Source organism: Hibiscus syriacus, unplaced genomic scaffold (genome assembly GCF_006381635.1).
Source record: "Hibiscus syriacus cultivar Baekdansim isolate YM2019G1 unplaced genomic scaffold, ASM638163v2 tig00000484_pilon, whole genome shotgun sequence".
Classification (NCBI taxonomy): Eukaryota; Viridiplantae; Streptophyta; class Magnoliopsida; order Malvales; family Malvaceae; genus Hibiscus; species Hibiscus syriacus.
This window is the reverse complement of record NW_024061792.1, coordinates 34688-57293: the sequence shown is the minus strand read 5'-3', so window position 1 is coordinate 57293 and position 22606 is coordinate 34688. Positions and strand designations below refer to the sequence as shown.

The following is a 22606-nucleotide window of genomic DNA, read 5'->3' as shown; positions in this document are numbered from 1 at the left end:
GATGACATGCTTGTTGCAGGATCAGACATGCAAGAGATTATAAACTTGAAGCAAAAATTGTCGAAGCAGTTTGCTATGAAGGATCTGGGTGCTGCAAAGCAGATTCTTGGGATGAGGATCAAGAGAGACACAAAGTCGGTGACTTTGATGTTATCACAGGCTGAGTACATCAACAAAGTACTCTCCAGGTTCAACATGCAAGATGCTAAACCAGTAAGTACACCTTTAGGTGTTCATTTCAGACTCTCCAAAGACCAATCACCAAAAGACGGAGGAAGAACGTGCACACATGGTGAAGGTGCCGTATGCCTCAGCAATTGGAAGTCTGATGTATGCCATGGTTTGTACCAGACCAGATATTGCTCATGCAGTGGGAGTTGTTAGCAGGTACATGAATAATCCGGGCAAGGTACACTAGGAAGCAGTCAAATGGATCCTCAGATATCTGCGGGGTACCATAGACAAAGCACTTTGTTTCAAAGGTGGAGATACAATACTGACAGGCTATGTAGATGCTGACTTAGCCGGAAATGTTGACATCAGAAGGAGCACTACAGGGTATGTCTATACTCTGGGAGGAACTGCAGTGAGTTGGGTTTCTCAACTACAGAAGATAGTTGCTCTCTCCACAACTGAAGCAGAATATGTTGCTGTTACGGAAGCCAGCAAGGAGATGATTTGGCTCCAAAGTTTCTTGGAAGAGTTAGGCAAGAAACAAGAAAACAATATCTTGTATTGCGACAGTCAAAGTGCTATCCATCTAGCAAAGAATCCGTCTTTTCATTCCAGGACGAAGCACATACAATTGCGATATATATCATTTTATCCGGTCTCTTCTGGAAGATGGGATTTTGAATCTTGAAAAGATCAGTGGAGCTCAAAATCCGGTAGACATGTTAACAAAGACGGTGACTACGGACAAACTGAAGTTGTGTTCAGCTTCAGTTGGCATGCTAGAATAAAATACCAGAAATGCTGCTGTATTGATCGAGGTGTGAAGACATATTGAAATCAGTCTTCAAGTGGGAGATTGTTGGTCAAAGAAAGCTAGCAGCCGGTGGCTGCTTGAATTAAAAACATGGGCTGCTAAAATTTTTTAATTATTTTGTAATAGGAATAATTACAAAATTGAGTCATTAAACTTTAGGGTATTTACAAGATTAGTCCCTAAGTTTCAACTATAAATACCCTAGCTCATTTAGCTTGAAAATCATCCCAAAAATCATTTCTTTCTCCCAATACTAGAGAGCTTTCTTGTGAGTAGTGAGTGTTTTGTAAACACCTGTAAAATTTCTCTCTTAGTAAAAGATCTGCAGCAGTCCGGAGACGTAAGCAAAATTGGCTGAACTCCGTTATCAATTTCGGGTATTATTTTTCCGCTTTTATTTCACATTCTCACTAATATGATTATAGGGAAATTACTTGTACTCGGTTTATTTCCTAACAACGGAGACTGTCGAACGACAACAGCCACTGTAGAAAGAAACTAATAATTATTGTTTGCTGAAAAGAACAAAAAAATGAGAATGAAGTTTACCAACATTGAATAGAAATGGATTACAGAGGCTTGATTTAATCCTTTACATTGCTAGGCTTATATAGCTCAGTAATAATCTGCTAACTAACTGAAGTGCTAACAGAATAATAAATACTAACTAAATTTATTAACATTCTAATATTTTGACACAGGGACATCATTTCGCGATAACTAAAAGCAATTTACTTGGCCTATGATTTATTGGTTACACTTCTTCAAAGGGTATATCTCTAAATCCTTTGTCAGCAGTTTTTTCCAAGGTTTTGCTACCCAAGGTTGGTTTTTTAGCAATTGAATTCAATCGGGTGAGTTGTCTTGTTTGGGAATTACTTGAGGCTGCCAGAAGTTTTTCCCTTGCCGCTGAGTTACTTGAGTTGGATGGAAGCAGAGTTGAGCTTGAAATTGTTTGGACTGGATATAATTTCTTCCGAGTTATGTCTACGTGTGGGTCTACAATCCGCAATGCTGAAATTGCAAAATATTTACTACTTGGGTATTAAGCATGTGATCTTGCATGAGGAGAGAGCAAGAAAGTTGTGGGAGTTCTTTAGAAACCTTATGTTTTGCAAGGGTTATGGAAAATCAATAAAGAGAAAATGTGTAGAATTTGAAACATTTACTCTCACTGTTGGGAAATGTCCAGAAATTCAAGAAGTTGAAGCGGTTGTTTTTGTGTTAAAAACTGGAATGCTTGTTAATTCTGTGGTGCTAGGTGGTCACACTCATCATCAATTGGAGCTAGGTGATGTGCTTGTTCATGTTAATAGGGAGGTAATTACTCAGTTGTGGAAGTTGGACACTTTAGTTGAGGACATTGTCGAGCAAAAGATAGACTTACATATTGGAAGAAATGGCACACCAATGAGTGCAATTAGCGATTCAAGACTTACACTCGATATCTAATGCTCACCTATTAGAAGTAGCGCAATGATACATCCCATGTCTTCCCAATGTGGTCTTGCACATGTCTAAGAACCTGGGTGTATACTATTTAGAGCTCTTGTTTTGGACATCATCAAGAAATTTATTGGTGCGGAAATGTCAAAACTTGAGGATCCAATCTCTATGCTAAGCTTTCTCGGGGTGCTCGGGTTCCTTTAGCATATATAAGCTGCAAAGATCGTCATCAAAAAGAGTCCATCTTGATCACGGTTGTTCTCCATGAATGGTATGCACCTCCACAGATATACACTTGTGGTGGGCATGCTTTTGCAAAATTGCAATTTGAGAATAAAATGATGAATAGGAATATTCATGCAGTCACTCAGCTGTTTGTGTTTAAAAACAATGCATCGGAAAAATAGCAAACAAGTCATTTTGGTTTTACGAGTGGAGTAATGGATAGATCAAGTATTTTGAACTTTCTCTAGAGTTGGATAAAACATTTAGGTTTTTGAAGGAGCTGAGGAGCAAGTTGCAAATAAGAGAAGAAGTTGACAGAGGGCCTTTTGGGTATATTTGTTCTGCTAAGTTCAAGAAATGAGAGTTCAAAGGCCAGCAGGTTGCTGTTAAAGTCATTCCCAAATCCATGATGACAACAGCTATTGCAGTTGAGGATGTAAGAAGAGAGGTGAAGGTATTGAGAGCCTTGACTGGACATAACAATTTAGTCAAGTTCTATGATGCGTCTGAAGATCATGATAATGTTTATATAACAATGGAGTTTTGTGAAGGAGACGAGATTTTGGATAAAATACTTGCAAAGACTGTAATGGTACAGATACTAAATGTTGTTGCTTTTTGCCATCTTCAGGATGTGGTGCATCGAGATCTTAAGCCAGAGAACTTTCTGTATGGAGGAGAACTCTCAGCTCAAGGCCATAGACTTTGGATTATCGGATTTTGTCAAGTGCTTACCATGTGCCCCCCATAGATGTTATGGTACAGAAGCTGATGTTTGGAGAATAGGTGTGATAACATATATTCTTTTATGTGGTAGTCGTCTATTTTGGGCAAGGACTGAATCTGGAATTTTTCGAGCAGTCCCAAAAGCCGATTCGAATTTTATCGAAGCAACTTGGCCTTCCTTGTCTTCTGAAGCTAAGGGCTTCGTTAAACACCTTTTGAAAAGTACCTCAGGAAAAGAAGTGACACATCCGTTGGTACATTGGACTAATCATCTTTGTGATGACACTGCCACTCGGAAGGATTACACCATTTTGAAATCTCAGGGTTCGATCCTTGGGGACAAGGATTCGTTGATGGAGGGGGAATTGTCATAACTATCAGGGTTAGGGCAAATTTATTTGAAAATTGGAGAGGATTACCGGGTCAAATCAGAGTCCGAATGAGAAGACCCAACCTGCTATCATAATCCATGAAGGGTCCACCTATCAGGAGATGGAGAAACCGGTTAAACTAAATGGGTAGCCCAGTAACTGCATCTAGACTTGTCAAGGAAGAGGACAAATTAATTATGCCAGCTGGTTTAAAAGTATGAATATATAAAAATATTGTACCCCAAACCCATAAAAACTAGCTGAATATTAAAAGAATTTATTTTCCTTTCTTCTCTATATTGTTTGGGATGACAACCATATTTAGAAAGTGGCAATTAAACTAGCATAATAAAAACTATGATTACCCCCCGAATTAAACCAAATTTTCATTTATTTTATATTTAATTTTAAGTGTTGTGATTGCAATGAATTTGATACGAACATGACAGAAGAATATTAGGAAAATATTCATGAATATATCAATAAGTTTGATGAACAAAATAACTCAACTCAAATTTCCTTGCATTAGTTTTTCATACATTACCATCCGATACAATTTAAATAAGATTAAATAACAATAGAAGAAAAGGGTCAAGAATTATCTTGAGAGGAGTCTGAAGAAATCTTCTCCGCAACGTTAGGAAATCCCTGAGGAAGTTTCATCAATGGTTCATCACTGGAAACAGCACCTCGGTAAGCTAATCCGAGGGCATATCCTAAAGCTCGAGAAACCGGCACTGCAACCGCATTCCCAACTTGAATGTACCTATTACAACGTACAAATTCAAATTCATAAATTGTAACATAGATCGACAACTTCCGAGCATTCTCCAGACTGAACTCGAGCAAAGGTATTTCAAACATTCTCTGTTTACATGTACCTTTCCTTAACAGTGCCAAAAAGCTTGTAGTAATCAGGGAAGCCTTGTAACCTCGCATTCTCACGAACCGAGAGAACACGATCTTGTTCAGGATGTAATATTGCCTGTTAAGGCAATCGAATCATTGAATCTCAGTCAAGTTTGAGGTAACTTTTCTTTCAACACAAGTGTGCGTATATGCTTAAATCATAACCTGATTATGAGGTTCTGCCCTGGTGACCACTGTTGGTACAGTTTCATCCCACCATAGACGAGCAAATGGTCTACAAAATTTCATGAGTGAGGTTATTAGATTCAAACAATTTATTTATCAGAGAAAATACATGAAAAACAACTCACTTGCTTGATGATCCACCAACAAAACTCATGGCATAATCAGGGACCTGTAATTGTTTATGAAAATGTCATACAACACAACAAACCAGCATTGAGAAGAGACAGATATGTAAGCATGTCAAGTGTGAATGTCAAACATATGTATCAATCCAACACAAATATGGTGTGCAACATAAATGCTATGGAACGTATAAGAGAACGTTAACAACTGGAAATGGAAAGAATACCAATGGTTTCCCTGACTCCAAGTAAACCCTCTCCACATTAGGATCCCATTGCACCTTGTTATCAGTATTAACTAGAACACCTGATAAGTCTCTGAAATTTGCTCCCTAAATCAATGGAATGCAAAAGAGACGAATACAGTTAGTAAGTAAAGAAGCATCTAATAGAATACATATGACAGAATGAGTTGGGATGAAAAAGTGATACCTTCCTCTTCGGAATCTGGCAAACACGTTGATAATCATCTGTATTAAGTTGAAGTGGACGATGATCATAGAGCAAATGTTTTCCAGATTTTGCACTTGAAGAACCAGGCATCTCTACAGGACAAATAAATAAATGAGACTGCAATAGGTTATAAAATGTGAATAAGTAGCAAATATGTAAAGTCTACCTACCCTCCCTGCTTAATCTAATGAATCGCTGAAATTCTGTTTTAGGATCGTTGTCATAATCCATGTCATCTCGATTCTCATAATTTCCAACCTATATGCATAATTGAGTCAGATAAACATCACTTGTCGGTCAATGAACTGGCAAAGAAAGAAGGAAACTTAAAAAAAAATCTTAGTGCATACAAGTGGAAGATCAGATATTGCATCTTCTAGTAGAAGTTTCTTTTCTAACTCTGGTTTTTGCCCTTCAGCCCAGGCAACAGTGTTATTCTGCATATTAATAAATACTGTGAGAATATGGAAGCTTATAAGAAATAAAACCAAAGACAAAGGATTTTGTTACCTCAAACTCAAGAGGAATAACACCTCTTACAATCAGATCATGTGTTGGCAGTGGATATTGCGGCAATTTCTGGAAACAGCAAACATTCAATTAAACATAGTTTCTAACCTTATCTTTTTTTGTATTTGGCCTAATTATGGTTTTAGTTCATCTACTGTACTAAAAAACAAAACTCACTTCATTAGGACTAGCACCCCAGAAAAAAGCACGCATACGAAACTGGGGAAGACCATAAGCACCCGCTGCCATCATTCCCATTCGGACTTGGTAGTTCAAACGAATGAGTTGACTCAAGGCATATCGTCCAAGAAATCCCTCGGAAAACCTTACAATGTCAACAACATTCTCCATTAAAACGTACTTTGGCTTCAAGTACTCCACTATGTCCATGAAAACCTGAAGTTGTTTGTTCTTTTCATCGTGCAAAGGGTTTTCCTTGTTTCTGAACCTATTAAAGCCACTGATGCCTTGGCATGGAGGCCCTCCACAAATCACATCAACATCACCCTAGTAGAAAATAATTTAATAAAGTTATGATCATAAGTCATAACAAAAGCAACAAGTATGCTGTGAATTGAGGAAATACTCCACATTTGTTTCTAAATATATCAACTTAAAGGATTAGAGTTTAGACCATGGAATTGCTGCATGGAAGTAAACTAGAACAAAATGATTTAGTAAAACATTTAGAGGACTTTAGAAATTACTAGGTAATGTTGAAACAACTTGATTATTCAGGGAAAAAAATAGGTTCGTAGATCAATATTTGTGCCAATTACTAACATGTACACATGGAGAAACAATTGTCTATACAGACGTTTTGTTACAAGCTATTGTACTTGATCATGAGTGTGAGTGTAGATTCAAATATATATATGAAAAGCATGTTTAATTTTTTGAAGTTTATGTACTCTCTTAGAGCCCTTAATGAATAGTCAAATTGACATAACTTACATGTGGGTTTCATTAAATAAAATTGTTCTGGAAAAAATTAGCATACGGAAGCAAAGAGAAGCTTACAGGCAATGGCAGAATTTTTTGAGTTATAGCCACCCGTGACAAATTCCTTCAAGCATTCTCGACAATCACTGTTAAAAAGGGTCACATTTTAGAGACAAGTTTGCATATGTAAGCATGAAATACACAATCATACTGTCTGCGTACCCCAATCCTTCTAAAGGCTCCCAAGTATCTTCTTCTGGCCCATAATTCTTCCAACGAACCTATCAGAAGCAACAGTACGCAAGGTAAATGGACAAACTAGCGTACAATGCATGGAGCTAAATACAGATGATAGATTTAAAGTTCTAAAAGTAGTTCCACAACTAGGATTTGAAAACAATTCTAAACAAAATAAATCAAAGAAAAGACATTGCCACGTGTTAAACAGAGGCTCTATAGAACCTTGAACTGATGGCACTAACTATTCTAGTAAAGTAACCGTAGTTATAAAGCTTAAATACCTTGAAATGTAGCCCTCGTTCTCCATTCTCCTTCGGATCACCATAACATATGGCAAGAAATTTTTCAACTTCAAACACTTCACCATCACTACTATCATTTCCAGTTTCATCTTCAACTTCATCATTGTCATCATCTTCATTGTCATATGAGTTGAAAGGCTGCTTTCCCAAATCCTCAGACTTTGACAAAGAAAATGAAGCACATAACCGTTCCCATTCTTTTAACAATGCTAAAAAATCTTCAGCGGGTTCATTTCTAACCTGATAGATCAGGAATTGCTCCAAAAGTTATTACATGTTGTATATAATAAAAATAAATGACAAATTAATTATATAAATGGAATTTACCGTTGTTACAGGATGATTCCATTGGAGACTTTCACATGCATATTTATTTATATCCACGGCCCATCTCTAAAATCATTCCACAAATAACAAAAAAAAAAAGATAAGCATCTTAAGGATATATAAATCACTTAAAACTCATGATTATCTAATTCTTGTGAAATAACTTACGGTCACAAGTTTTAAACCAGCCATATTTGCCCCAAGACACAAGCCAGTAGACATTGCTCCACAACCAGAATACAAATCCAACAATGAAGCATCTTTATGACCATCATTTGCACCAATTACATTATCAAGATTGTCTTCAGATACTGTTGATGAAGCTTCTTCACTAACATTTGTTTTCTCTTCTATAATTAGAAAGAAAAGAAAATATTAAAAGTTGAAACAAATTAGCAACTTTTAACTGTTCTTTGGCATGCAACGGAAAACAAAGATAGCAGAAACAAAGAAATAACTACCTGAAGGCAAGTTAGTGAAAGATGAATATTCCAACTTGTATAGCATATCACAATAGTAATCACAGGAAGGAATCTCTTTCTTCTTTGCCTCTGAGTCGACCTAAAAGAGGATAACTACAAAGCATGATGAAACAACAAAAGACACAAACCAAGAAAAAATAAAGTACAAGAAAAGAAACATACATTCAATGATAATTTCACAATATTAAGCTTTTCAACAAGACAATCCAACGGATTGTCATCTTGAATTTCTGAAAAGAACACACGCTTCTTATCAATAAGGTGCCCTAACTTTTTCATCACCTGGAAAAAGAATCACATGTAATGTTAAGACAAAGTTAGAAAATAAAATACTAGAAAGAAAGCACAAGAATATCCTTACAGTGTCTCGAGCTCTGTAAAACCATTGCGCAGTAAAATACAAGTCTCCATCAACTGCCTCAAACATCTCTACAATTTTACATATATAGTTATCTTCTCCTTCTTCAGCCTATACATTTATTAACAAGATATATAATTAGTTGAAGACTTGACCTAGTGAAAGAAATGGAATGCACCTCAATTAGACATAAACAACACTCAATATCTTAATGAAACAAGTACAGGTATTTGCATATACAAAAAATATGCCTTTGGCTCATGTCCAGAACAATCTCCTTTCAGCATGGCTCATTTTTGTTACAAAATGATTAAGCAATGTAGCTATGAGAAAGTCCATGCAGCCCTTACTCAAAGGCTTAACCATTTATCAAAAAGAACCCAGAATAACAAGTGCTAGATAACCTAAACATACCATGCCTACCGGTTATCATCTAGCACCTTGCACAACGATACGGGCAAAAAGGATGCATAATCATAATAGAACGTTAACAACATCCAATTCTAGGGATGATAAAAATTTTGAGAGGAATTATTAACAATCAATTAAATAAAATTATAGTTACTGAATAGCTAAGAATCAATCCAAAAAATGCACAAGACTAAGATTATAAATATTGTAGAAGAATTTAGAAAAAAAATACACAATAAATATGAAAAATATACTGACTTTGACATGGGCATCATCGTAAAGGTTATATATCACACAACCATCCACTTTTGCCTGTGTATAGTGCCTACTAGCTTGAATAATAACCTCTGGATCAGAGCCGCTGTACAATATAAATTGAAAGGCTAAAGATACATATTCTGAAAACTATACCAAAAAGTTATACTTCAAAAAATCTAAAATGTCGAGACAAATACTCTTCACATTTATGTTTCCACGAAAAGATGTCCATTCACTATTCATGCAGATATGAACATTAACCTTTTCGCCTGAAAAAGCCAAATTCTTTTATTTTGTTTTTTATGCAGGAAAGAGTTAACAGGCTCTGTTCAGCATTTTGTTTTGTGGAAAGGTAAGAGGGTTCTGCTGCGAAGGCAATAACTAGTTGGCAAAACGTTTGACTTCCCAAGGATGAAGGTGGTTTAGAGTTTAAAGATCTCCATGAATGGAATTGATCTTGCATTATAAAAAAAAATGTGGCTTTTGTTCACAGGCAAGTTCCATATGGATTCCATAGGTGGATGCCTACACTCTCAAAGGTGATATCTTATGCTATTGTCAAGGCAAGGGCATTGCTAGTCATGGAAAACCTACTAAAACTCACGCTTGCTGCAGAAGATGAACCCAAAATCAGATTGTTTCAAAGCTAACGAGGTTAGGAGCTGATAAGACAGAGGTAAAGTCCCTTGGTATAAAGTGGTCCGAGGAGGCCCTGCCATCCCAAGGAACTCCTTTATGTTTTGAATACGAACGAGGGAAAGACAATTATCATGAAACCTCCATGTAGATTCAAAATGTATTTTGTGTGAGGATTCTGATGAAACCCGGGACCATATCCTTTCAGAATGCGCTTATGAAAAGCAAACTGTTGAGTCTTGTTATGGAGGCAAATTGTAAAAACTGATTATTTTAACCTTGTCAGGAGATGACTTCTTGGGCTTTTAAGCATTGAAAAGAAAAACCGTTGATGTCTACTATAGTTAAAATATCTTGGAATTCTTACATCTATGAGATTTGGAAAGAAATAAACAAATTTTCATTTTATTAGGATGCGTAAAACTCAACTCAATTAAATAAAATTGAATCTTTTCATTTAATTCAATTTGATTTGACTATAATTTATATACTCAATTAAATTTGACTTGACTCTAGTTTTGTAAAGTTGTCTCAACTAAAAAAGTTAAATAACTTAATATTTTCAAAGTTAGTAAATTGATTTTCAAGATTAAAACTTGACTCTCAACTAAATTGAAACAATTAGTATAATAACAAAAATCCAAACAATTCAACTCGATTCAAATAAACTCAATTAAAAAAATCAACTAAAATTTAGATTATTATATATTACTTATCAACACAATTAGTTCAAAAATATTTGACTCGATTTGATCAAATACTAATACGGATTAACAAATATAGGCAGGTTGAGTCTGTTCATGGAAAAAAAATGTGTAATTGTTAGTAGAATAACTTCTAGTAGGGTCTGTATAGTTGCTCTACTGATGCAATAAGGGGACGGGGTTACCATATAAGAACTTTGTAATTATTTGGTTTATAAAACAAACAAATACTTAAAATATATTATTTTCTATTTAAATATTTAAAATATTTTTAATTAAAATAAGTATTTAAAACTTATCTTTTAAGTTAAAATAAATATCTAAAATATTTTTTGATCAAAATAAATATCTAAAGTACTCAATTTTATTCAACTAAATACTTAAAAGTATTCTTTGATTAATACCACATTTAAACATTTTTAGAAGTTAGATGAAAAAAATCTAAATACTTTATTTACATATTTTAACCAAAAATACTTTAGATAACAATTTTAACTCAAAAGATACATTTAAATACTTATTTCAATAAAAAATAATTTAATAATTAAGTAAAAAATATACTTTAATTAATTATCCAAATAATAATAACAATAATATTATTATTTATAAGTAATAAACAGCCTTTAAATTAATTAGAAAATAAATGCAATATAAAAAAATTATAGAAAATTGCATATGCTTACTCGTTGGAAACCTTTGTAACAACCCGTTGTGCTCCCTAATGACAGAAGAAGTGAGGATAAACAAATGAGAATTTTCAAAACATTCAACTTATTTTTTTCAAAAATGTAAATGATATGGTACTTATACGGTTGTACCTTTCCTTGATATCGTTTCGGCCATCGTTGTCTTGCTTCCGAATCAGCGATAGGTTTTTCGATAAACATGGTTTCCCCGTCAGCGTTACCATCAACAACGGGTTTTTTTCTCGTCTTTTTCAAATTTGCTGTCGGCGTTTTGCTTTCGCACTTGCTACCGTCATGGAGGACGGCGTCATCATTGTTCGAATTGGACGGAGTCGTTTTTTCCAGGCTCGGTTTTGACTTCTTGGAAGTGTTAGCAGTTCCAGAGGCAGAGCTTTGCTTGCGCTTACCCCCACGAGAGACTTCACTGCTTTCATCTTCAATGATATCGATGGCTTCATCATTTTCCGGCTTTAAGATGGTGTTTCGATTCCGCTGGCTTGACCGAGTCGGCTTCTTGACCGAACCTGCCTCCTCCATGAGATTAGAATATTTCCGCGTGCCCGGCATGACGAATTGGATTGATAAAGAAGAATCCTTTGCCCAAAACGACGGTACTCTATGGGTTCAGACCAATATATACGGAGTGCCGGAGAATTAAGCCGGCGGACCGGCGCCGGCTGGAAGGGTTAAACTGAGAGTTATGGAGAAAGAGGAGGGAAATGACTCTTGCAGCTGAGGAAATGAAAAGGGAAGGGGAAATTAAGGGTTTAATATTGACTCGTCGGTGGCTTCTAAAATTAAAGGGGGGGAATGAAATTTTTGAATTAATTTGTTAAGCGGGAAAATCGGAAAATTTCTTAGGAATCTGTGTCAACTTTATTAATTTAAGGCTAAACTAAGTATTTAACTATTAGTTTTTGACCTGTTTTAGTAATTAAATTTTTTTTTAAATCATACCTAATGTTTAGTTTGTGTATGATTTTAATACTCTGTAGTTAAAAATTTAATGGACGAGCTCATCAGCCGTCATGTCTATAGTCACCAACCGGCGGTCGATGAAACGTAAACTTTCTCAATTTGTACCTTTTCGACCCCTAAACATGATGTCAATCTCTATTTCACCAGGAAAACACCTCAAGCTCCCACAATTGATGATAGACTCTTCAACTTTTTTAATCCTTTGATCTCTATGGACCACTGTCTGATGGATCTGAAATTGAACTATGTTGGTCAACTCTTCATTCTCTCATGGTCCCCCATTCGAATTGGTCGTTTATCCACCGAAGTTATGTCACGTTAGCTTGTCTCTTAAGTTTTTAATGACAATATACTAAAATGAAATAAAAAACTAAACGTTATGTATAATTTAAAAGAATTGAAAGTTTAAGTACCAAAATGAACTAAAATTGATAGCTTAGAGACCAGACACTCAATTTATCCTAAATTCAATAATTGATATGATATTTTGTTATCATTTAGGTTCGTTCGATCTTTTATATATATATATATATAAAGTTGATTATGAGTGGAAATAAGTTGAGATTTTGATTCACTCGAATATAACTCAAGTACAACACTCTTTCGTTTGTTATCTTACACGAGTTTAAAAAGATCCACTCATTTTTCTAAGTTTATGTTGTTTTTATAGGTTAGAATTTTTTTTACTTTATTTAACTGTTGGTGACACTGATTTTAAAGTTAGGTAGTCATCATTAGGTTTTTTCTTTGATTTTTTAATACTTTTAATAAAAATAATTGCACCTTTATAACACATTTATTATATCTTTGTGGTACACTTTTCATCCTTTTCCCGATCGTTTAGTCATTCTTTTTATTTTTATATTTTCTTATTATTAGATTTGACGATGTCACAACTTATCAAGATGACATTTATTTGAATTATTGTTGATCTTCCTTGCTATGAACTCTCACGTTGAACTTAGATACATGACTTTGCTTTCATTGATAGTTTCTTATGACGTTTGGCTTTTGTTTGCGGTTCTCGATGGTCTTTCAATAGTTTAGTCACATTTTATGGTCGTTTGTCGATGTAATCAAATTTATTTGTGTACCTATTTTTGGATTTAGTCACATTTTCACTAGCTTAGTCACATTTATTCGATGTAGACAAACTAAATTTATTCATTTGTCTTTCAATAGCTTAGTCACATTTTATGGTTCTTGTAACACCCCAATTTAGGGGCTAAATTTAAGAAATTATAAAGTGGTGGATTTAATTTGATGTTTTGAAAGAAACAGTGGGTTAAATTACAAGATTTCAAAGTTGGAAGACCATTTTAAGAAGTGCAGGAAATTCAGTGGCTAAACCCATGATTTAACCATTTTTTTAATATGTTGAATTATAAGTTCTCCCCGTGCGCAGGTTCAGGAGAAAATTTTCCAGTTTTCCCTCTCCAACTACCCTCCTTTCAACTCCGATCTACTCGCCGTCTGACCTCCGATCGACGAGCCGAAACCACCACCGTGCTCGTTGCCAACCGAGGAACAAAACCCCTCAAACCTTTCATCGTGAATCGTCGTCGTTCGTCGTTAATTTCTGTCGAAAGTATCGTCGGTAATAACTCGGTTTTTGTTGGTTTTTCATCGATTCACGACGATCGGGTCATCTGTTTACGACACCTCCCGCACCATCGTGTTCCTTGTGCCGTTCCGAGTCCACCGGTGTTCTCCTTTTTCTCCGGCGGCGGCAGCGCGTGTGGAGGTGAAGCGGTCAAAGTTTCCGACATTTCAAAATCGAGCTCTCCGCCGTTCAAAATTGTGAACCGAGCTTTGTAAGTATCTCGAAATCGCTCAAAATAATTTTTAGAAATTTTTCTGTGAATTTTACACTGCCGGAACAGTGCCCACGCGCCCCCACGCGCCGCCACTGCGCGTGGGGAAGACAAAAGTGACTGGTTTTAGTGGATAGTTGACCGGTTTGACCGGTCATAACCCGACCCGACCCGACCCGTTTACCCGACCCGTTTACCCGACCAGTTGACCCGACCCGACCCGTTGACCCGACCCGTTGACCCGTTGACCGTTGACCCGTTGACCGTTGACCCACGTTGACCACTGTTGACCAAAACTTTGACCGGCTTTGATCGAGCATTAAACGACCTTTGACTTCGACCGAGTATACCTATCCTGACATTTTTCGACGTTCCAAATCCGATTCCGCTGTCCGTTTTTCGAAATTCGAACCCGAAGACCTCGAAATTGCCGGTCAAACCCGTTGACTTTGATTTTGACCGAATATTTCAAATTTCCGAAAAGTCATATTTTATGCTTTCGACGTTCTGAATCCGAATCCGAAGTCCGTTTCGCCAAACTCGAACCCGGTAAGCCGTCTTTCACTGATTTATCACCCAATTCGATCCGTTTATCGTAATTAAGCTTCGTTTCTGATATAATTTATGTTGATATGTATCTGAGGAATTATTGGAAGTTGAATTGAAGATCAAAGGCGTTCGAATGGAATTTTTATGGTCGATCAGTATTGCACGGAAATCGAGGTAATACTTTACTACCTCTTTATGCTTTATGGAACATGTTGATATTGGTAAATGCATGAATAAGATAATGTTGGTCACTTTTGTGGAGTTGAATAATTTATTCACTCGATATGAATGTGGTAGAAATTCTGTAACTGAATACGGATCGAATGACTAATATAAGAGATTGCGGAATTGTTAGATTAAATTATAAGTTTGTGATTAGTGATAAAGAAATCAACCCTGTATCTGCAACTTATAATTTATTTCATCAAAGGTTAAATGTTAAAAGTACTTGGATGAGAAATTGTGAGAATAATCTGGTAGGGTAAAATTACGAAAATACCCTTATGTTGTAAGATGATAAGAATTGTCCCTGGAAGTTGGTTAATAACTCTGAAAAGATATATTGATCTGGTAAAAACTATTGATGTGCATAAGAAATGCTAGTTTTGATTAGGAAATGCGGATAACCGGTTTTTAGTCTTATGAGGGTTTGTGAAGGATACTAGAAGTCTGTTAAGGGAATCATTTCAAGATCAGAGAGTGTTCAAGAAATCAATTAATCATAGGATCTCTAAATTATACTTATTTTCGTTAAGAGCTAATATCGAAATTTTCTGGTTAAGAAATTACGGAAATGCCCTTAAGAGGTAGAATAGTCTGAGTTGACTTTGAATGAGAAAATACTTAGAGGATTCGTACTTAACTCGATTAAGTACGGATTTAATTGTTAAGATCCCGACTTAGTACAAGAAAATTCTTGATATTCCGTTTGTAAAGTCTGAGAAGACACTTGACCTGAAAATATTCAAGTAATGAGTAAATACTTGAAGAGTAATTTATCGGGGGTATTCTGCTATCAGAATTGTTCGAACGGACTGGAATAGATAATAAATTGGAATTAAATAATAAGATCGGATTGAGGAAAAAGATTGAAATACCGTGGATCTGTAAAATGACCAAAATACCCCTATAATAGAAATGACCCAAGAATATCACCAAGCTCAGGAATGATTGGATATCCTCGAGCTCTGAAATGAATGGAATAAAACTGAACACCAAAAATGACCAAAATACCCTTATGGCCTATACTAAGTAAATGTCTTGGATTAATTAAGGAATCCAATTAAGCATAGGTATTGGACTACCTTTAAAGGTAATGGAAAATAATTTAAGTGAGTAGATCAACCCTAAAGCTATGTCAATACCTGAATGGCATAGATATTACTGGAACATATGTTCGTCTTCTCAAGTTTGGCTCGATGACGAATCTTGGAAGTATTCAGTTCAGCTCAGATCTAGATCGTATTCAGTACTAAGAATTGGACGTTTGTTCAACAATCAACCACGAAGACCAAATTGAATGGGATGGAAGTACAACATGTATCTGAAATTCAGGAACGTTTGAATTACTCTGGAAAATTCTGAAGTAACTGGAATGGAGATGACTGCTAAATGAAATAGGTAACCTCAATGACTGAGGATTTAGTAAGTGATTTGGATAAGTCTGGAAACTCTGATGAGTTTACGTAGTGTACAATTACAATGTGTTATGTACAAATTAATCAAGTACGTCAACATTTCATGATATTGTGGAAGTGTGGAAATGAAATAAAGTCATTGGAAGATTTATTCAGCGATAATTCCGAAAATGGTCTACGGACAAGAATTTGTGGTATTAAAGAGTAAATACCCTAGAAGGAAAATGAATTGACCGGTCGACATAGATTGTTAAGGTTCTGAATCTTCGTTCTCAAGTTGTTCGATTATCCGATCAATCGACATGGATGTAAAGGATTCCGAATACCCTTCTGATTACGTACAGCTTCTGAAAACTGTCCGAATAAGATAATATCCTGATAATTCACATTCTAAATAACTGATGATTCTGTCAGTTAATGAACTCTTTCAAATAGTGATTCTAAATTCCGATATCCTATCGGTATACTGAATATTCATGTTTCTCTACCTGTTAAGATTATCCAATACCTCTGAATAATATCTGTAAACTCTGGTGTGTTCCCTAATCATATAAATATTTTATCTGATTTCCGACTTGAATTATGTTATGATCCTGACCTGGATTCTGATCTGATATTGACATGGATTCTGATATGATATTTGACTTGAATTATGTTTTGATTTTTGATATATCCGTTTACGGACGGAACATGTTTTATTGGGGGGTATTGTTGGAGGAAGATTACTTGGAGGTTCCTCGGCTGTGTGCTCAGGGCCTTACTTACCGGTTCCTCGGCTGTGTGCTCAGGGCCTTACTGTTAGTGATGGGGTTGTATGGTTCTGGGGAACCTACTCATTTTGTTCGTGACGGATGGGGGTATATATATATGTTTTAAAAAGATATGAAAAGTTACATGGTTTTTTTTGGGAACACACTAGAAAACCTATTCTGATCTCCTGAACTCAGTCATCCGAAATATTTCTCTGAAACGAAAGCTCATTGTCCGTTACCACCTGAAATATCGGTAGGATCTCTGCTCAACATAAAAATCTGTAAATATCTGAACCAATAAGGAAAATATGTTTATCTGTATTTGCACGTTTTTCAGCATCTTCTGGTAGTTCTGTATTACTGAGCTTTCCAAAGCTCACTCTATTACTCACCTTTTCAGGTTAAAAGAATTGTACCAGTGCATCTATCGACTTCAGTAAGGGAGTTCTTCCGGTGTTGTTGCAGAGTATGGTACATGTGATTAGGGGGCATGTAATTGTATTTTGATTTATATACGAGTCTGGAAATCTGTTTTATTTTTAAATAGTGACAACTGATTTTATAAGTTACATGTTTCAATAAAAGTTTTAAATTTTCCGCTATTTTTACAGTGGGTCGCTCCGGTGGCCCTAATGTGACTTCTCGGATCGGATCGGGTTACCCGCATCGGTCTAGGGGTTACATTTAGTGGTATCAGAGCTATGGTTTGAGTCAAAATTTTTCAAGATAGACCGGCCGGTCGAATGTCAAAATATATCTGATCAGTATATGCCCCTAGACTGCAATCGTACCTCTCTGAGCCGGAACTCCAGGGCTGAGTCCCTATCTGTAACGAACAAACCGAAGTTTCTATCTGTTACGGTTATATTTGTACAAAAAGGAATTCCAGTAACATCTGTTTAATCGCTGTAAAGTACCTCACGAGCCGTGTGTGAATTATTCATCTGAGAAATTCTGACTCGACTCCGGAAATGAAATTGGGATATGCTGCTGCTCTATGAGCCTATTCACGTAACCAAGACTAAATTGATTACTCAAGGAAATTTTCGTTTGGATTCTTTTATTGAAATGAGGAAAAATTATGATAAGAATGTATGCTCAGTTGGTTAAGGATTAGTGCAGGATCTGTATTTCTATAAGAGCTAAATGAAAGATATGAAAGAACTGATAGAAGTTTTATTTCTGCAATTATTTGACATGAATGAATTTCGAGGACGAAATTCTTTTTAAGGAGGGAAGAATTGTAATACCCCAATTTAGGGGCTAAATTTAAGAAATTATAAAGTGGTGGATTTAATTTGATGTTTTGAAAGAAACAGTGGGTTAAATTACAAGATTTCAAAGTTGGAAGACCATTTTAAGAAGTGCAGGAAATTCAGTGGCTAAACCCATGATTTAACCATTTTTTTAATATGTTGAATTATAAGTTCTCTCCCCGTGCGCAGGTTCAGGAGAAAATTTTCCAGTTTTCCCTCTCCAACTACCCTCCTTTCAACTCCGATCTACTCGCCGTCTGACCTCCGATCGACGAGCCGAAACCACCACCGTGCTCGTTGCCAACCGAGGAACAAAACCCCTCAAACCTTTCATCGTGAATCGTCGTCGTTCGTCGTTAATTTCTGTCGAAAGTATCGTCGGTAATAACTCGGTTTTTGTTGGTTTTTCATCGATTCACGACGATCGGGTCATCTGTTTACGACACCTCCCGCACCATCGTGTTCCTTGTGCCGTTCCGAGTCCACCGGTGTTCTCCTTTTTCTCCGGCGGCGGCAGCGCGTGTGGAGGTGAAGCGGTCAAAGTTTCCGACATTTCAAAATCGAGCTCTCCGCCGTTCAAAATTGTGAACCGAGCTTTGTAAGTATCTCGAAATCGCTCAAAATAATTTTTAGAAATTTTTCTGTGAATTTTACACTGCCGGAACAGTGCCCACGCGCCCCCACGCGCCGCCACTGCGCGTGGGGAAGACAAAAGTGACTGGTTTTAGTGGATAGTTGACCGGTTTGAGCGGTCATAACCCGACCCGACCCGACCCGTTTACCCGACCCGTTTACCCGACCAGTTGACCCGACCCGACCCGTTGACCCGACCCGTTGACCCGTTGACCGTTGACCCGTTGACCGTTGACCCACGTTGACCACTGTTGACCAAAACTTTGACCGGCTTTGATCGAGCATTAAACGACCTTTGACTTCGACCGAGTATACCTATCCTGACATTTTTCGACGTTCCAAATCCGATTCCGCTGTCCGTTTTTCGAAATTCGAACCCGAAGACCTCGAAATTGCCGGTCAAACCCGTTGACTTTGATTTTGACCGAATATTTCAAATTTCCGAAAAGTCATATTTTATGCTTTCGACGTTCTGAATCCGAATCCGAAGTCCGTTTCGCCAAACTCGAACCCGGTAAGCCGTCTTTCACTGATTTATCACCCAATTCGATCCGTTTATCGTAATTAAGCTTCGTTTCTGATATAATTTATGTTGATATGTATCTGAGGAATTATTGGAAGTTGAATTGAAGATCAAAGGCGTTCGAATGGAATTTTTATGGTCGATCAGTATTGCACGGAAATCGAGGTAATACTTTACTACCTCTTTATGCTTTATGGAACATGTTGATATTGGTAAATGCATGAATAAGATAATGTTGGTCACTTTTGTGGAGTTGAATAATTTATTCACTCGATATGAATGTGGTAGAAATTCTGTAACTGAATACGGATCGAATGACTAATATAAGAGATTGCGGAATTGTTAGATTAAATTATAAGTTTGTGATTAGTGATAAAGAAATCAACCCTGTATCTGCAACTTATAATTATTTCATCAAAGGTTAAATGTTAAAAGTACTTGGATGAGAAATTGTGAGAATAATCTGGTAGGGTAAAATTACGAAAATACCCTTATGTTGTAAGATGATAAGAATTGTCCCTGGAAGTTGGTTAATAACTCTGAAAAGATATATTGATCTGGTAAAAACTATTGATGTGCATAAGAAATGCTAGTTTTGATTAGGAAATGCGGATAACCGGTTTTTAGTCTTATGAGGGTTTGTGAAGGATACTAGAAGTCTGTTAAGGGAATCATTTCAAGATCAGAGAGTGTTCAAGAAATCAATTAATCATAGGATCTCTAAATTATACTTATTTTCGTTAAGAGCTAATATCGAAATTTTCTGGTTAAGAAATTACGGAAATGCCCTTAAGAGGTAGAATAGTCTGAGTTGACTCTGAATGAGAAAATACTTAGAGGATTCGTACTTAACTCGATTAAGTACGGATTTAATTGTTAAGATCCCGACTTAGTACAAGAAAATTCTTGATATTCCGTTTGTAAAGTCTGAGAAGACACTTGACCTGAAAATATTCAAGTAATGAGTAAATACTTGAAGAGTAATTTATCGGGGGTATTCTGCTATCAGAATTGTTCGAACGGACTGGAATAGATAATAAATTGGAATTAAATATAAGATCGGATTGAGGAAAAAGATTGAAATACCGTGGATCTGTAAAATGACCAAAATACCCCTATAATAGAAATGACCCAAGAATATCACCAAGCTCAGGAATGATTGGATATCCTCGAGCTCTGAAATGAATGAAATAAAACTGAACACCAAAAATGACCAAAATACCCTTATGGCCTATACTAAGTAAATGTCTTGGATTAATTAAGGAATCCAATTAAGCATAGGTATTGGACTACCTTTAAAGGTAATGGAAAATAATTTAAGTGAGTAGATCAACCCTAAAGCTATGTCAATACCTGAATGGCATAGATATTACTGGAACATATGTTCGTCTTCTCAAGTTTGGCTCGATGACGAATCTTGGAAGTATTCAGTTCAGCTCAGATCTAGATCGTATTCAGTACTAAGAATTGGACGTTTGTTCAACAATCAACCACGAAGACCAAATTGAATGGGATGGAAGTACAACATGTATCTGAAATTCAGGAACGTTTGAATTACTCTGGAAAATTCTGAAGTAACTGGAATGGAGATGACTGCTAAATGAAATAGGTAACCTCAATGACTGAGGATTTAGTAAGTGATTTGGATAAGTCTGGAAACTCTGATGAGTTTACGTAGTGTACAATTACAATGTGTTATGTACAAATTAATCAAGTACGTCAACATTTCATGATATTGTGGAAGTGTGGAAATGAAATAAAGTCATTGGAAGATTTATTCAGCGATAATTCCGAAAATGGTCTACGGACAAGAATTTGTGGTATTAAAGAGTAAATACCCTAGAAGGAAAATGAATTGACCGGTCGACATAGATTGTTAAGGTTCTGAATCTTCGTTCTCAAGTTGTTCGATTATCCGATCAATCGACATGGATGTAAAGGATTCCGAATACCCTTCTGATTACGTACAGCTTCTGAAAACTGTCCGAATAAGATAATATCCTGATAATTCACATTCTAAATAACTGATGATTCTGTCAGTTAATGAACTCTTTCAAATAGTGATTCTAAATTCCGATATCCTATCGGTATACTGAATATTCATGTTTCTCTACCTGTTAAGATTATCCAATACCTCTGAATAATATCTGTAAACTCTGGTGTGTTCCCTAATCATATAAATATTTTATCTGATTTCCGACTTGAATTATGTTATGATCCTGACCTGGATTCTGATCTGATATTGACATGGATTCTGATATGATATTTGACTTGAATTATGTTTTGATTTTTGATATATCCGTTTACGGACGGAACATGTTTTATTGGGGGGTATTGTTGGAGGAAGATTACTTGGAGGTTCCTCGGCTGTGTGCTCAGGGCCTTACTTACCGGTTCCTCGGCTGTGTGCTCAGGGCCTTACTGTTAGTGATGGGGTTGTATGGTTCTGGGGAACCTACTCATTTTGTTCGTGACGGATGGGGGTATATATATATATGTTTTAAAAAGATATGAAAAGTTACATGGTTTTTTTTGGGAACACACTAGAAAACCTATTCTGATCTCCTGAACTCAGTCATCCGAAATATTTCTCTGAAACGAAAGCTCATTGTCCGTTACCACCTGAAATATCGGTAGGATCTCTGCTCAACATAAAAATCTGTAAATATCTGAACCAATAAGGAAAATATGTTTATCTGTATCTGCACGTTTTTCAGCATCATCTGGTAGTTCTGTATTACTGAGCTTTCCAAAGCTCACTCTATTACTCACCTTTTCAGGTTAAAAGAATTGTACCAGTGCATCTATCGACTTCAGTAAGGGAGTTCTTCCGGTGTTGTTGCAGAGTATGGTACATGTGATTAGGGGGCATGTAATTGTATTTTGATTTATATACGAGTCTGGAAATCTGTTTTATTTTTAAATAGTGACAACTGATTTTATAAGTTACATGTTTCAATAAAAGTTTTAAATTTTCCGCTATTTTTACAGTGGGTCGCTCCGGTGGCCCTAATGTGACTTCTCGGATCGGATCGGGTTACCCGCATCGGTCTAGGGGTTACATTTAGTGGTATCAGAGCTATGGTTTGAGTCAAAATTTTTCAAGATAGACCGGCCGGTCGAATGTCAAAATATATCTGATCAGTATATGCCCCTAGACTGCAATCGTACCTCTCTGAGCC

At 36.2% G+C, this 22606-nt stretch overlaps 2 protein-coding genes across 2 annotated transcripts; one reads left to right on the top strand and one right to left on the bottom strand.

Moving 5' to 3' along the window:
* The first annotated feature begins 3068 nt into the window (after positions 1–3068).
* On the top strand, positions 3069–3759 carry LOC120207728 (CDPK-related protein kinase-like). The gene is made up of 2 exons (XM_039207153.1): positions 3069–3328; positions 3411–3759. The coding sequence occupies exons 1-2, from the start codon at positions 3069–3071 to the stop codon at positions 3757–3759; spliced, it is 609 nt and encodes a 202-aa protein (XP_039063084.1).
* Positions 3760–4303: 544 nt separating this feature from the next.
* On the bottom strand, positions 4304–11985 carry LOC120207736 (DNA (cytosine-5)-methyltransferase CMT3-like). Its single transcript, XM_039207161.1, is given in 22 exon segments — positions 4304–4522; positions 4638–4741; positions 4831–4900; positions 4977–5020; positions 5201–5305; positions 5406–5518; positions 5597–5684; positions 5777–5863; positions 5937–6005; positions 6114–6443; positions 6957–6974; positions 6976–7024; positions 7101–7159; positions 7400–7660; positions 7748–7813; positions 7916–8097; positions 8209–8308; positions 8392–8511; positions 8591–8698; positions 9257–9359; positions 11280–11314; positions 11415–11985. Coding segments are annotated over 22 exon segments (2721 nt in total). The 5' UTR covers positions 11850–11985; the 3' UTR covers positions 4304–4347.
* Positions 11986–22606: the final 10621 nt, after the last annotated feature.

What these genes read in the sequence shown, in the direction of transcription:
- LOC120207728 (XM_039207153.1), top strand. Translation starts at nt 3,069, where the DNA reads ATGACAACAGCTATTGCAGTTGAGGATGTAAGAAGAGAGGTGAAGGTA. An exon ending in CTTAAGCCAGAGAACTTTCT is followed by an intron (nt 3,329 to 3,410) that starts GTATGGAGGAGA and finishes TGCCCCCCATAG; the next exon opens with ATGTTATGGTACAGAAGCTG.